Source organism: Pezoporus flaviventris, unplaced genomic scaffold, assembly GCF_033815535.1.
Source record: "Pezoporus flaviventris isolate CSIRO_AGI_PZ_B2104156 unplaced genomic scaffold, CSIRO_AGI_Pfla_v1 ptg000040l, whole genome shotgun sequence".
Lineage (NCBI taxonomy): Eukaryota > Metazoa > Chordata > Aves > Psittaciformes > Psittacidae > Pezoporus > Pezoporus flaviventris.
The window spans coordinates 2,968,616-2,985,679 of NW_026892588.1; the positions used below are offsets into that span (position 1 = coordinate 2,968,616).

At 37.6% G+C, this 17,064-nt stretch overlaps 2 protein-coding genes across 2 annotated transcripts in view; both read right to left on the reverse strand.

Annotated features, from left to right (window-relative positions):
• RBP2 (retinol binding protein 2) overlaps positions 1-11,471 on the reverse strand; it is a 30,181-nt gene extending 18,710 nt beyond the window's left edge. Inside the window, exon 1 of the mRNA XM_061465451.1 lies at positions 9,442-11,471. Within this exon, the coding sequence (XP_061321435.1) occupies positions 9,442-9,644 (203 nt within the window). The 5' untranslated portion in view covers positions 9,645-11,471. The remainder of the gene's footprint in view (positions 1-9,441) is intronic.
• Positions 1-17,064, reverse strand: part of RBP1 (retinol binding protein 1) — a 32,767-nt gene that overhangs the window by 10,199 nt on the left and 5,504 nt on the right. The window lies entirely within an intron of this gene.

Genomic DNA, 17,064 nt, shown 5'->3' on the forward strand with positions numbered 1-17,064 from the left:
GATGTACATTTGCCTTCGCTTGACTAAGGTTTAGGCATGCCTGCTTCAAACCTTTAGTGCCTGATGAGACAGTCTGATTAATCCAAACTGATCTACTTTATTGTACTGAAAACCATTCACTTATTTGGGGAGAATATGTGACTGAGAGGGCAACTAGATATTCCTGAAGTTACACTGGGCCAGCTTTGCAAAGCATTTATGTGGCTGAAGAGGGAAAACAGGCTCCCCTAAAAACATCCAGCTGATGTTCAAGCAAAGTAGGTGCTTATTAATTACCTTGTACAGCTAATAAGCTGTTTAAACTAACCTTACCTGTTTTAACTAACAGGTAAGCACCTGGTAAATTTTTTGAGTGACCTTCAGCAGTTTAAGTGCCTATGCATTTCTTTGCTCACCAAAATACACTTGGAGATACAGTAAAAAAATACATGTATTCATGCTGGGAGCTGGAAACAGAAATGGAATTTTGTGTAATGTGATACTTCAAGTGTCTATAAGGCACACTTGCTCTGTGAGGAAAATACATCATAAAGGATTTTACATATGTTGCAAAAAACATTCTCTGAAATAATCCTGCATATGTTTCTGGGAGACATTTGCTTTGCATTCCATTGTGTGAAAGATGACAAGCAGAGTTTTTAATGGATATTTGGGGTGTTTCAGTCCTTACAAAGCTGGAAGCAGATTATTTGAAAACTATTTTGCTATGGAACTCAGATGATCTGCTTGTTTTCTGTTTTCCTTGGTAGGGACTGAGTCATCTGTTTCTGCATCATTCAGGACAGTGTGAAATCTAGTTTGCAGTTCTTGTTTGTCTGGCTCCTAAGTCAGCCCCTGTGTCTGAGATCAGTTGAAACTGATCTCAGATGAAGTCAGTGTGATGTGTTACTGCTGCAGGGTGTTGTGAAAGTTTGTTCTGTACTTTCTGCTGTTTCTTAGGTATAATAGGTCTACTAGGTCTAAGGTATAGGTATACTAATAAATAAAGGTATACTAACAGACTAATAGGTATACTATGTCTATAATAGGTATTATAGGTCTAAAACTCAGAAGTTAATTATTTCAGAGTAATCTGTGAGCAGCCTTTAGGAACTGAGAAAAAGATTATGTCTATATCTGAAATAATGGAACATATGTGTTGGAATAAAGTAGTGATGACTTGCTTTCTAGCTAGTGGCATCTTAGAGCATATGTTGCCCTTAAGGATTGTCCTGAGTAATTGAGTGTCTCTGATGAGCACTGGTATCAGCCAGACTACATTACAGTGCTGTACCTAAAAATGAGAGTTTGGAGGAGCTGCTCGGTAGTGTGTTTGAATAAGTTCTTTGCTGCATTGCCTTAACATATGTAAAATGGCACATTTTTCTCCTTTTCCTCTCCAAAAATAAACTTGGAAATGTCAGCATCAAGACTGGCAGCATGTTTCTTGACGGGATGAGTGAAAGATCACACAGTCATTTCACAGAAGTACTACTGAAATGTGCTAACTTCTTCTGCATGCCCTTAACATGCCCAGCTGGAGAGAAGCGTTGGAAATTGTAATGGTTATGGATAATAAGCATCAGCCTCTTGGTAAGAAAAGATAAATTGAGTCATGCTGATTTAGAATTAGAGAAGGCGAGCAATGAACTGCTGTGAGTCTTGTTGCACTTGATTGAATGTTAAATTTCAGTGAGCTTGCCCCATATGTTATGGTTCTAAGCCCTTCACTGCATTATAAAGACCTCCTTTTTGCAATAAGTGCATTGACTTAGCACTGGAGAAAAGTCAGTGGGAACATCAGGATGGAGAGGGACCTTTCCAGACCCTTAAGTTACTTAAAGTGTAATTTCAAATGCCAATACAATTTTGCATTAATCCTTCACCTTCTCTTGTATTTCAACTCTGCACGTCAGCGCTGCTGCTTTGTGTGGCTGGAAGTGGAGGGGAAAGAAAGACTAGTCAAGCAGTTACAGAAAAGCTCTTAAAGTGATTCCACAGTTTGATAAAAGAAAGATTAAGAACTGCACATCTTTGCAGTTTACTGTTGAAAATCATGCTCTCTATTTTTCTGCACATGCAGAAATAAGTTCTAAATGCTAGATACGCTATAATGCTTATGCCCCCATAACTAACTGCTCATACTTCTGCTCCCATCTTGAACTGTCAAATAGCTGAACATTTAAATAAAATGTTTTAAATTTGAAATTCTTTTGCAGCAATATCGACCTTTTAATTTGCTCAGCATTAGACTACTGTTGAAACATTAGATAAATGGTCTCTTGTTATGTAAATAACTGTTGAGTCAGTACCCGCAGGCCATTTCCTATCTTTCTTTCCTCTCTTCTTCAATGTGGCCCTTGAAAGAGGGAATTTTATTCTGCCTCTGTGGTGTGGAAACTTAATCTTCAGACAGTCCTATGAAGGGATTGGTGAAGAACTGCAATGCCATTCTGATTAACTCTTCAGTGTGGATACTTATTATTAGCTATTAATACAGAGAGAGTGTTTGCCCTGATAAGAAAACACACAGTACTGAAGGGACTCTACTTTTGTGTGCACTTTTGCTAGACAGGAGTAAATTACTTCAATAAACATTTGCTTTGAGGTTAAAAAAACCTCCTTAAAATAGAAATAGCAGTACCACATAGGTATTATTCCAATACAAATGTGTTACTAACAGAGGGTGAAACGGTGAATAGCCATGAATCTGTTATGCAACTACAGATGAGACTTTACAAAAAAATAAAATAATATAGTATGACACTACTAGGACGTTTTATTAACGTTGTGCTAGAGAATTCTTGCTTTTTGTTCTCCACTTTAATATAGAAAAGTCAACTGAATGATAGACATTGATAAAAGTGGAGCACATAATTCATGCCATGCCGTTAGAGTATTACTTTCCACTGCTTGGTCCCATAAGAGACTGTTTAGAATCTAATGCACCTTCTTGTTACAAGGTATTTTCCATTCAGCCTGCTCATGCTTATTTTACCATAAAACTGTTACATAGATGATACTAAGCAATTCTTTCTCATCTTTCATAGTTAGACTTGCATAAATGTAGACTGCCACCCTAACTCTTATTTCACTTCTGGTTTCCATGGATTAGATTCTAAGAGTTGCCCTTAGCCCAAGTGTTTCCATGGAGTATTTCAGTGGTGTGAACTGAAATGGGAACACCGTGATCTTCTGGTGTTTAAAACAAAAAGCCTCTAGGAATGAAAACAGTTAACTTCATACACTTTTTTCAATGCACTTACTGCAAAAAGGAGGTACTTATCATATGATGAAGTCACCACTATAATGTTAGGGCTTAGAACCATAACATATGGGGTGAGCTCACTAAAATTTAACATTCAAACACCTGCAACAAGACTCACAGCAGTCCATTGCTCACCTTCTCTAATTCTAAATCAGCCTAGTGACTGACTCAGTCAGCACACTTCTCTTACTGAGATGTTAGGGGTAAAGAAAATCTGAGTGGCATGGACAAAATAGGGAATGGCTGTTCGGTATCTCTTGCAGTACAAGGATTAGGAGGAATAACAACATCATAGCAGGAAGAAGATTCAAGCAAACAAAAAGAGGTGTTTTTTTCAATAACTGACAGAGGCTGTTGTGTTTGTTAAGAGTTTTATATTGATCTCAAAAGGGACTGAAGAGTTTCATGAAAGAAAAATCTGGTGAAGGCTATGAAATAGAGATGGTCTTCCCTATCTGGAAGTAAAGCAGCTGATCAGAAACACTGGGTTGGTATTGGCAAAGCATAGCTGAAAGCCTTTGGAAGATCAATAAAATGAATATGCAGTTTTATTCCCAAATAGTAAGCAAATCTGGATATGAATTCACTGGGAAGGTCTTGGCTACTAAGTGGCTTTGAAAGTAGTCAGGGAAGATGATGTTTCTCAAGTAACTGTCGAATGTTATTCATTCAACAAGCAGCTATTTTATGGAGGAAATTTTAAATTACATCTTATGATAAGAAGTTATTAAGGGTTTATGGAAACAGCATGGCTAATTTTATGCACATTATTTGGAGAGCTCCATCATGGAAACAATGAATGAACATAATTTCCTTTTCCAAGAGAAATGGTTGTTGCAGAGATAAGAAGTTACAATTATAATGACAAGGAATTGAGATGATTTGAGGAGAATATATTCAGTTTTACATATTCCTGAAGTTTCTATATTTTACAATGTGAACGATGGAAGTACTTTCTGAGTCTGCCTTTCCTCAATAACCAGGAGGCTACACTGCTTCTGCTTGCTAAGTCATTAGATATTAGTACGGTGCTAAATTTGCCCTTGTCCCAGATGACCCAAAGGGGAAAAGCTGTCTGTTTGATTGCAATAATAATAGCTTTTAACAATTGGATTTACTTAACTAGATGTTAATGGATCCACTTACAACCTTCTGCAACAAGAGTTTGTGAATGTTACACAAGACTGGAGGGAGCTGCAGGCAAAAATTAGAGGACATCTGGTGAATTAAAGGTTATGAACTGCCAAGCTCTATTGAAGGAAAACTACATTGCAAAAAAGGTCTCAGTCAGTGCTGAACATGAAAAAGAATTATGTAAAGATTAATTGTGGATAATGGTGTGAACCACCTTGTTATTGTGTAGTTTCAGTTTTCACATCAGAAGGAAAATAGAGGTGGTCTGAAAAAAAATAGGATCGATTATAAATGAGAAGTTGGAGTTCGTTCTTTCTTTTCCATTGTTCTCTTGCTTTACTTTGGGCAGAAATGTAGAAAGGAGTGTGAAGGCTGTGCATGGTTATGAAATCTGTCATTCAGAAACTTGATTAAGTTTCTGTATACAATAATCATTCAAGAAAAGCAAATGACTGATGCACTGAAATTGGGCAGCTGCGATATCCCCAACTTTGTGCAAGGTGATAAACAGCACTTTAAATAGACAGCTATTTGCAATTTCACTTAAGCAGAACAGTAATTTGGGCCCAGATACACATGTTTCTGATCCTTTTCCCTCACCCACAACTATTTAACTGCAACAAGTTTTGACCTGTCCCACTCCAAGCACAAGAAAGCTTTATCACCATTAACTGCAAGTTTGCTTATCAGTCAAGAGGGATACCCATGTGGAAACATAGCTAGATAGCTAACACACTCTTCCATGAGAAAAAAAACAGCTTCTGCATTTATCTGGTTGACTAGGCTCAAGTATAATTCCCAGAGTCTTCCTTAGGCAGGAGTTTCATGTATTGCCAAGAAGAAAACTACAAGGGAACTTAAATAAACAACTGCACTGCATATGTGTGTAATTGTAAGCTGTATGACCCACAGCTGTTGCAATAGCAATGGAAGAATTTACATGGAGAGGGAGCATTTTTCCCCTCTTTATCATACATGGATGCTTATGTCTTCACTGATAATATTTTCTGGTATTTTCTTATGCACAGTAAAAACTAAAACTTTACAAATTTGAATTAGATTTTCATTAGAGCACATCTGGTGTTACACTCACAATATATGCTGTACAGTTAAAATACCAGAGTTTAGAAAGTTTATCATCCCTGCTGTACTAACTTTACAGTTTACAGTGACTGTTTCTGAATCTTCATTTCTTCATATTAGAGCATGCTGACAGCTTTTCTCAACAGCCTTCATAATAACACATATTCATAGAATCACAGAATCACAGATTCACAGAATCATAGAACAGTTTGATAGTGCCAATTGTAGATCAGGTATATTGACAGACTGAAAATACAATGTTTCAGTTTGCAAATTACTATTACTATAGCTACCAATTAAATCAGAGTTGGAAACTGCCAGGCCAATGCTTTGTTATACACTCAGTCTGCATGAGAACATGAGGAATATGATGTGTTGTAAAACATTCTGCAAATGATACAATACAAAGCAATGCTAGTCGTATCTTCTGTGTGCTATGTGTACAACTATATACAGCCTATAGCAGTGACCTCACTTTTAGTTTCTCCAGAATAAGACAAAAAGAAATGACTGGGCAGATATTGGCTGAAGTGTTTAGAAAAGAACTGCCCCTTGGTTATGCTTCTCTAAGCACTGTCCTCCCAGACTACTGATCCATTGCTTTACCATATAGTTTCATATACTTTCAGTGAAGCACTGTTCCATTGGAGATGATGGTAAAATTCTCACTCTCTTCAGTGAAATCAGGATTTAAGTGTACGCCACATACTACAGCTTCACTACAACTACAGTTCAACACCTGAAAACAAGATTACCCGGAAGCCCCTTGCTAAGGCTAAGGGTGTTTTCTATTCTAAGTAAAAAATTAACTTAAAAGTTCTTAAATTCCACTATCTTATTTTTTACCAAACAGTCCTATTTTGGTGTACTCAGGAATTACCGTATGCACACATTTATGGTGTTTAGTATCTTTAATGGACATTTCTAAAAATTGCAGTTATTTATTCCTTTTAAATGATTTGATAAAAAATATTCTAACTACACAGTCCAAATGTGATCTTCATTTCTGTATTTGCTCTTGTCAGGGATGATGTTCATTACTAGCATTTGGAGATTTGGTGGTAAGCGTAAATTCTACTGTTCTTCACTCCTGTATCAGCAGTAGGCTCACTGCACCTTCTTAAAGACCTGCTTACACTTGACTCCACACACTCTTATTTCCTAGGAAGAGAAAATAATTAAAAAATACAAGTTAGGGCACACGCATTATATATTCACAAAATCAGAATGGTTTGGGGTGGAAGGGGCTTTAAAGATCATCATTCTCTTCTCCAGGCTAAACCAGCCCAGCTCTCTCAGCCTGGCTCCAGAGCAGAGCTGCTCCAGCCCTCGCAGCATCTCCATGGCCTCCTCTGGGCTCGCTCCAGCAGCTCCATGTCCCTCTTGTGCTGTCACCACAGAGCTGGATCAGGACTGCAGGGGGGTCTCCCCAGAGTGCAGCAGAGGGGGAGAATCTCCTCCCTTGACCTGCTGCTCACTCTCTGGGGATGCAGCCCAGCACAGGGGTGGTTCCTGGGCTCTGAGCACACACTGCCAGGTTATGGGGAGCTTCTCATCATGAGCACTCCCAAGTCCTCCTCCTCAGGGCTGCTCTCCATCCACTCTCTGCCCAGCCTGTAGTTGTGCTTGGGATTGCCTTGACCTAGGTGCAGGAACTTTCCTCGCTCCTGAGCTTGCAGAAAGTGATCCTGGGAATTTATGCACATTTTCTTATGGGAACTTTGATAAAATGACATATGGAAAAAAACCTGACACTAAGGCAATAACCTTATTGGCATATGTTACTAGTTCCTAGTAAGAGAAGGTGTTTCATGATGAATTGACAAAACCAAGACTGGTACAGTGATTTTAGTCAGGACCTGTATATGGGTAACCTGAAAGAAGGAGTGTGCAATAAGGGTGAAGAGATCTGCTGACAGTGACAAAAACCTACAAAGCAGAAGCAACCAGTACAATAGAAAAGGGCAATAAAAATCAAAAGGAAGTGGAGAATGGTCAAATAAGTCATTCACATAAAATAGACTCTAATGAGGAAAAAGAACTACAAAGTACAGATCATAGATGAAATGGAGAAAATAGGAAGCAATAAACTACTAAGAGATGTGGTACTACTTGCTACAGAACTGTGGAAAGAATTGAATTAACACTTGGCTCATTGTGTAAAGTTCAATAGGATCATAAAGCTATCAAAGTATCAATTTTTTAGAGGTAACTACCCATTGTATCAAAGGGCTCTCAGGAGTACAGGACCTAGTAATCTTAGCTGCTCAAAACCCAGATAGTAAATGGGACTCTTGTACTCTATGTTTAATGGAGAAAGTTACATTAGTAAGGATCCAGAGAAATAAAAAAGACATCTTTTGAAGTTCATGAAATGTAAAAAGTGATCAGACTGAAATACTGGGGACTGGTCTCTAAAATACTTGGTTACTTCCTTTGCATGAAGTAATTTTGCACTGACTTGTATACACGAGAGACAGATTGTGATAAACTATACGAGTGCCAAAGAGTGCATGGATGCCTGCATGAGCTGGTAGGTATAATACAGAATTTTTCACAGCCTTCTGAAAAAGCAGCCTCAGAGCAGTCATGTTACCCTGAAGTGGCACTAGACACACGTTTGAGCAACTGAATCTGATTTTATGACTTCTACAACCAAACTCTATACAGTGTCAGGTATAAAAAGCAGTCTGGCCTTCAGGTCTATGGCTAGGTTGCATGACTAGAGCATCACTGTAAGGATAGCAGCCATCAGAGCTAAATAAAAAGGTCTTGGGGACAGGAAATGGGTAGTGATAATGACCATGGAGCTGGCAAGTGACAAACCAGGATGCCAATACAGATAAATCCAATAGCAACTCATGCTGTTGCTTCATATATGTGCAGATGAGTGCACATGTGTATGATTGCAGCAAGGTCTAAGTTAAACTACTAGGCTGGATACTGTATGGCTAACGGCAAGCTGTTTGCCAGCAGAGAATCTGAAAGGCACCATGGTGTCATGGCACCAACTGTATTGGGAGGCAGTATGGCAATACTGTATTGTGTTTGTGTAGAGACAGAGGGAATACGTGTACACAGGTAATTCTGGAGTCTCCTTTTCATAAGGAGACTCCCCCTACTTTCCGTGAGCCCATGACCTCAGCTGCAATGTGGTCCCTACACCACTTACCCCTCCCTACCTGCATTATATAAAGTATGTAGTTTAGATGGCAAGATCTGTCATATACATTCCTTTCCCAAGCTGGTTTCTGGGATTTCCAGTACTACCTAAAAATTGTATTTAGTAGTAACAGGTCTGGGGTACTTTGCAAAGATTTCATAACTCTGTTGCCAATTTGAACATTTACAGAACATCAATTTAGACTGCTGAATGCTGATAATACTGAACAGTGGACAGAAATAAAAGTTGCATTTTATTATGTCAGCAGGAAGACTGCCTTTTACCCACAATGATGAGCTATAAACAGCTATGCGAGAAAAGAATAGGAATCTTCTTTCAGGTCCTATTAACTTAGAGACATAGAAATTATGATCTAAAAGAAGATGACATTTCAAAAACTTAATTGCTGTTTTAGTTCTCTAGGCACTAATGTGATCTGGCCTGTAATTATTGTAGAGGAACAATGGTGCATTTTCACCTTATGGCTTATTGTTGGATGCACAATTTCATCAGCTCCCATACTGCATAATTCACAGACTGTATGAAGGACATGCTGTTAAATGTCTTCTTCAGAATAAACATTTCAAACTGGTTTGTCTTGACAGGCAGTTAACAGAGAGTACTGCTTTGAAATCATGCAGTCTTTGTACAGGACATAAAAACGTAATGGCTCCAAATTAAATTGTTGCTTAAGAAACACGTCAAATGCCAAACCAATACACAATTATGTCAGTGTAAGCCAAGATAACATAGCACACAACCTGCATTACATCTATTTTAATAGTGGCATTTAAAACCTATTGTATGATCTTACCAGGTGCATTTCATCTCCTTCAATCCACTGGGTCCAACCACGACCTTCTTTTTCTCCATTCTGTACACAAAGAAGTTTATCTCCATCCCAAGACACAGTGGTCTAACAAAATAGACATGTTCAGCGTTACTACAGTGTTCTCTGGTATTATGATTACCTTCCTTAAAGCAGAACTTCTCTCTAATGTAATAAATGATTAACATTTATCTCATAAGAAGAATAATTGTAGAGTGTTGTAACACTTAGAATACATACAAAAGAAATGAGCTTAAAGAGAAAGCTGCTGCCCAACTGCCTGTCAAAAACCTGGAAGGATGAGATAAAGCTGTTTAAAGGCAAGAAAAATATGGTAAAACTAACTGCACTCTTCCCTTCCTTCTGAGAGTTAAGAGCAGCAGAAAGGAGGTGCAGCCTAACACTGTATCTGCAAAAGGAGCTGAAAACTTGAGATTCAGTTTGGTTTTTCCACTGTAAGAAGGATTCCCCAGCTGCTCTACTTGAAAGAGTACCATCTCCTGGCAGCTATGGATGAGCAAGGCTTTTTGAACCCTGTGCTGTTCTTTCCCCATATCTTAATCTGCTTTCTGTCATTGAGCAGAACAGTTTGGAAGCATCAGCAAATGGGTAACTTGCCAGCATCCTGCTTTGTGTAAGAGTAGCAGGAGAGTTACTTGAGCCAGGACTGACAGAGTAAGAGTTCAGTGTTGCAGGGTTTGATGCAGCACTGCTGTGAATATTGGTGCTGTCCTGAGTTGTTCAGTAGATTCTGATTCAGAAAACTACTTAAATGTATGAGGGTGCATCTTACAGTCTTTACTGACACTTTGCCTTCCACCTCTCCCTAAGATAAAGAGAAGCAATACTCAGTAAAATATTTAAACAGGGAAAGGGAATAGCAGCAACATGAGGACAGTTTAACATCAATATTACCACATGGCTTTTAAAACAGCTTTTTGGAAGTGAAGCTGAGGACTAAATATGGATTTAGTGTCTACCCTGTAAAAGCCTTCAGCCACTGCCTGTATGAGCGGTCAAATGTGGAGAGAAAATAAATTCTGATCTATCAATAAAGGAAAACTTAATGGATCCATCCTGTATAGTTTCTAAGAAGTCAGCCTACCTTTGTCATTCTGGGAACTAAACCCAGTTCAACACTGAAGAATTATGCAGCCCTATTTATTTCATTTCTGCATGTCACAAACTATTAATTCTTAAATGATAACCATGATAGCCACTATCTTTACATGGGTACAGCTAGCAGTCTCCTCCCCTGAGAAGCTTTAGGCTAAACAGGCATGGAAAATTAATTACTAAAAAGAGTTCCAGCACAGATAATCATAGGCAAGGCATTGTTATTGATCCTACATAGTCTGTTTGCACCATTTGGGGTCTCTGAAAAACAAACTCTTGTGTCCTTGCTAAAAATCTCTACAATTTGGAAAATGCATTCACAAATTCTTCTGTTCGCTCTTGTAAAATGACATATTTAAACCAAGTAGTAGGTAACATTTTTAAAAGCCATATTCTTATAATGTATAAAATGCTTATGCAGGAAGGAACATTTGGATAAAGCTATTTAACGTATGTAGTTAATGTGGTCATCATAGTTTAAGCCCTCTTCTATGTCTGATTTGAATCTGTAGACATCCAGTTGGAGATACAAGATAAAAAGTAATACTAGTCAAAGTGAAACCTGTTTAATTTGCAAGTTAACCTATCAAAGAAATTCTGATGATTCTAAAAAATTAATATATCAGAAAATTAATATTATTTCTACTGATGACTTGTAGATGTGAGGAATACTGGGAACGATGCATTTGTATTTACAATTTTGTTTAGTAACAGCACTTATTTTTATCCATTAAGTATTAGTTCAGAATAGTTTAACCACTAAACTAGCTTAATAGTTAAATTTAGTGGGTTTGTATATGAGTTCAAAGGCAATATACTGTGATAAAGTAAGATCCAACTTTATTAGTACTATTAATGTTCTAAGTCAGTTGAGGAAGTTATTAGTCTTAATAAATGCTCACTAGCTTAGTACACTTGGGGCAATTGAGAAATATTTGTATCATTGCAATGAGATGTTAACTTTTTCAGCCTCCAGGGTGCTGGAAATTGTTTCATCTCAGAAAACAACACACTTGTTTTTCCAGTCAAGATTACATACTGCTTTTGGCAATTTGGTGATAACCACAAAGACTGCAATCCCACAGACCGTTAACCAAGGTGTTCTATCATCCAATATTCTCAGTTACCATCCTCTGTCTTCCCTTTGAGAAATATAAACACTGAAGGGATATGAGTAAATCATACAGTTTCTGATTTTTGTATATGGCTGGTTTCCTATGAAGGTTATAAAGGAGAAAATATATTGCAGGAGAACACAGTGTTCTCTTCTTTGTTAGCAGGAACAACCACTTGATGACAGGAAGATTAATCAGTGTTTTTATCTTCCTTTCTTTAGGTCAAACTGTAATGTCTCAGACGATAAAAGACACAACTAATACAGAAGAAGGAAACTTCTCTTTTAACTCAGATTGAAGTAAGCTCTTCCATTCTAAATATCTCTATTGAGACACACATTGAGCATTAGTTTGGGTTGGAGTTACTGTGGCTGTTATACACTGGCTGCTTCTAATAGTCCACCCTTTACCAACAGCAAATACTTGCCTTAGAACATTTCCAAATATTTGGGTCAGAACATTACAATAACAGTAACAACAATAATATTTTAAAAATAATTGTATTACTAAATACAATCTCTTTTGTGGTATGTAAGAGCAATGATTCATTTTTAAAGATCAGATCAGGATATTGCTGTTGTATAATTAAGAGTCAAGCACTCAATTGACCAGTAAGGCAGCTCTGTATGAACCTTTAGCTGCTGTTGTTTTCCTCTCCCACCACACACATATTATCAAGATAAAGAAATGCTTTCTATGTAAAGCAGCTTTTCTTAGAAAAGTAGGCTTTTATAGTTAACCTCGTTTGCCACCATAAGCAGAGAATTACTGGATTACCTAAGGTTTGCTTGATTACAGAGCCTGAGCTACTGTCCTCTATCTGGGACAACTGAAAAATCTTTGCCAGAGTTTGGTGTCCACAGCATCCCAGGCACACAGTTCCTATTCTTCATCTTCCTCCACAAGCAAGAGGAGGAGAAGTAGATAAACTCTGAAGACATTGGAAAGCTGCAGTTTCCTGATGGCCACAGAACCAACTAGATGAAAATGCAGTTTTTCTCTAAAACGGAAGGCTCCTACCTTGTACTACTTGTAGGATAAATGGAAGACTTCATTTATTCCTTTCAATTAAGTAGTATATAATCTAGTTTGTCATAAGCAAGTTAAAGCTTTGCTCACTTACTACGTAATCATACAAATACTTCTTGGGTCAAATGCATATAATTCTGTATGAAATTTCAAAAGAAAAGAGTGATTAATGTCATTAGTTAATACTATGATTAAAAATACTGAAGGAGCACAAGAAAACTTAATGGAGAGAAAAGACTGAGTCTTGCTTCAATTTAACTTTTGTCAAAAACTGTAACCACTATTATTGCACATCTTTTGGATTATATACCCTTTATTCTTGCTGTTTAATAATAGAGAATGGAGCTCCTCTGGAAGAAGTCCTCGAAGCCTAATAACACCAAAAATGTTCACATTTTCTTCAGTTACATGATATGATTTCTGTAGTCTTACAGGGTTTTTTTTTGTGTATTTAGATATTTTCCCTTTATTACTTTGCCATTTACGTACTTCTGTTAGTGATTTAATCTTTGTGTTATGAAGATTCAAATATATGTGCATAGCAACACCACCTTCCTGAAAATTAGAGCTCGAAGAAATGATCAAGTATTCTCGTTACTGTTTTCAGTATTGAGACAAGGCAGATTTATTAAATGAACTATTAAGTAAAACCAAACCAAATCTACTGACTATGTATCTGCATTTTCTCTAGGCAGCAGTAACAGCAATAAAGTCCCGCAGAATTACAACAGGTATTACTTTCAGCTTCTAGCAGCAAGTCAGACTGACCCCCAGCCAGAGATGCTGACTTTTATGATTTACTGAAAGAATCATCAACCTATTTTATCAGAGAACTTTGCATTTCCCAGTGATGTCTAAGTGCAAAAACATTTGATGCTGGCTCTAAGCAATATTTCTCATTCCCATGCTGGCTATCCCTAGCATGCAGTTGAAGATACATAATGTATTTTACAGGTGAATGAAATAAAATAACATTTTTTAAGTAGCCCACAAAGATTTTTTGTTAATGCTACATAGATTTGATACATTGCATTTACAAACATGAATTGCAGCTACCAACCTTCATCAAAAATATGTTATTGATTTCCCATCTGTAGGAGAAATATATCATATACCACTATCAGTTCTGCTCTTCTACTTCCCTTCAGAGTGTGTTCTCTATATGGTGCTGCAGAAAATGACTGCAATGCTCTAAACAAGCAATGATGCACTCTGTGCTCCATGTCAATCCAGTAATTCTCTGCTTATGAGCATGACTGGTCATTTTACAACTGTACTTACAATTTAAGAAGGATTAAACAATAGAAAGGAACTGTTTAAGTCAGGTGACAGAGTCAAATCCAGCTTGAGCTGTACCCTGTATTGTATTTACAAAAAACACCAAAGAAATTTTTGACCTAAAATTTTTGGTCAATTATGGCAACTTATCCAACAAGGTATTTAATAGCTTCTCAAGATACAGCATTTTCATGTGTACCAAGTATCAAAGTCATTTAAAAAACCTCTTTAAGCTAAGCAGTCTGCAGGGGAAATTTTCATCAAATGAAGTCCTAATGGAATAAACTGATGTTGATATTACAGGCAAAATCAAATGTAACTAGGAAGGGGCATTCTGTAATGTTGTAGTCCCAGCCTATGACCTATGTGCATTGCTAACAGCAGGGATACAACCATGTTCAGGGTTTGTCATCTCTCCATCCTATAACTTCTTTTATGTCATCAAATCTCCATCTGGCATGTTGGTGACAGACAGATAAACTACTGAGAAAACAACAACAAAGCCAATAGAAAATATAGTGGTAGTGTTCCTGGACTTTATCTATATATATTGCTAGAAAAAGGTTTACACGCTTAGCCATCCTTTAGCTAGGTTGAATGATACAATCTATATCAACTTTTCTTTCCCTTAGCTAACTTCAGTTCACTCCCGTGGAAGCACTTAGAAATCTAACCTCCCATTTCACCACTTCTGTTTTTAGCCATGCAACACCAGGACTCCCAAAGTTAATTCACAGAAGACAGTTGAGTGTACAGTACAACTAATCTTTCACCTTGTGGGGCTGGTAGATGTGATGTCTCATAGTAGGTATCTATAGTTAGAGGACTCTGAAGTATGTTCATGCCATTACAAACTTGCTCAAATTGTTACGGAAAGACAAGCTGGTTATAATCCGGGCATTCTGCACCCAGTTGAGAAAACTACTGAAGTTCACAGTAGTCAAAAGCTGAAGCATTTCTAGAAGCAGTATTTCACTTCTGTGATTGTCAGCGTCTCCACTGCTAGCAAAGAGACTTAGGACTGGATTGACAAATTTAAGATCCAAGGGTAAGCTTCTGTCAGATAGGATCAGACTCGAAATGTTTCAATTCCTTACTTTGAATCCTTGTTCAAAACAGCAACGAAGACAAGCAATAACTAAAGACATGTTCCAGGAATGGAAATTTGCCAAAACTCAAGGCTATGCAGGTGACAAAATGTGATAGGAGAAGTAGAATCAATGTTTTGGACGGTGCATAATGTTTTATTTTATTAGGAATGGTGGATTCTTTTTCTTTTAATGAAACAAAATTGTATACAAATAATACAAAAATAGGAAGACTTGTGTATATCCTATGCCAGGGAAGAAGTATAAAACAGCACATCCGATCTGTGCAAGGATCAGAATTGATTCTAAGACACTCCCTTTTAAAATTAATTTATATAATTATCTCCTGTGTAATTTTAGCAAGATGCAATCGTACATAATACTAATGGTTTGTCATTCAAAACTGGATTTGCTAAATCTGGTTGTCAGGTTTTCAGCTGATCCTTTCTGATCGCACTTTCTGCATTCATAATTCTCAGAGCTTTTTAGGATTCAGAGAGAGCTGAAAAGCCCATCCCAAATCACCTAACCTACAAGACTTCAACATGTTAGCAGAGGTTTTGTGAATAGCCCATCCCAAATCACCTAACCTACAAGACTTCAACATGTTAGCAGAGGTTTTGTGAATAACTAGCTCAAAGCTTGTGATCACTCTCGGGTTTTAGACATGAATCCAGCACTGTAAAATGTTAATTTAATGACATCTTAAATTATATGGCAAAAGATTGAAGAGATCTCATCTGATATCACCACACAAATGTGCTGATCATATCACTTACAGGTAATAAACAGTAAGGCCAAAAGAGCATGCAGTGTGAAGCAAGGCAGAAAAAAGGAAACAGATCTTTACTGAGGCACAGAGGCTGAATGAACTGGAGTATTACAGAGCCTGAGACAGCTCCAAGTAGGTATCTCTGTTCACCAGAGCCCCAGAAGGGCTGACTGGAGGACTGCTCTTCCTCACTTGTGGACAACAGTTTGTAAGAGGTCAGAAGTATCAACAGAAAACGACATGAAGACTACCTCCTTTGAAGTAAAACCCCTCAAAAGTCAAAGATTATTCCAATGAGGAGCTGGGGAATCTACAGTACTGCAAAGGGAGGGCACTGGATTTGAGAGGAGACTAATATGTACACACAGTCAATACCTTAAACCCACCTCCCAGCAACAGTAATTCTACAACAGTCCTTGTTCCAACAAAGCGTATGAGAAAACACAAGACAAAAAGAAAAGGACAGCATTTGAAGAGGTTAGGAAACAAAACAACTGAGTCAGAAGGATCAAGTAAAGACATATTGTTGATCTCGCATCTTACTAGACAGGAGCAAAATATTTTGAGTCTTCTCACCCTGGGAGGGATCCCTACTAAAAACCCAAGTATTGGAAGGTTGTTTGTTGTTTTTCTGGCAGCAAAGTCTTCATTCCAATACCGACTCTAGACTAACTTCACAGCTGTGAATTCCATTTGTGGAACAGAGGAACCCTGCTTAAATAGTTAATAAACTCCATAAGCCATGCGATTTTGTAACAGCGCTTTATTCTGACCTGGCAGCAGTAGAAATCAAACTATGTTGAGAACAACTAAACTTCATTGCATTGCTCCTGAATACAAACTAGAGAGGAATGGTTTTCACATTAGGAATGTTTGTTATTTAAAATAGAGCCACGATCAGTTTCAAACACCTTGCCACCTGTCACAAGTAACAGAAGGATTGGCCTGATGCCTGTGAACAGTCCTTATGTGGTTTAATCATTAAATGCCCATATATTCAGGAAGATATTTCATACGGTAAAATATACGACAGATGTGATGAGTGAATTCTACAACTCCGAAACTCGCCTCCTCACCCCACCAAATCCTAACTATGACTAAAAATTATATTAGTTCCAATAATGGCACCCATGTGATAACATATGTTATATGGTTATATTCTGCTTGTGTTCTGTTTGCTTAACTAAATGATTAATAGGTACAATTTCCC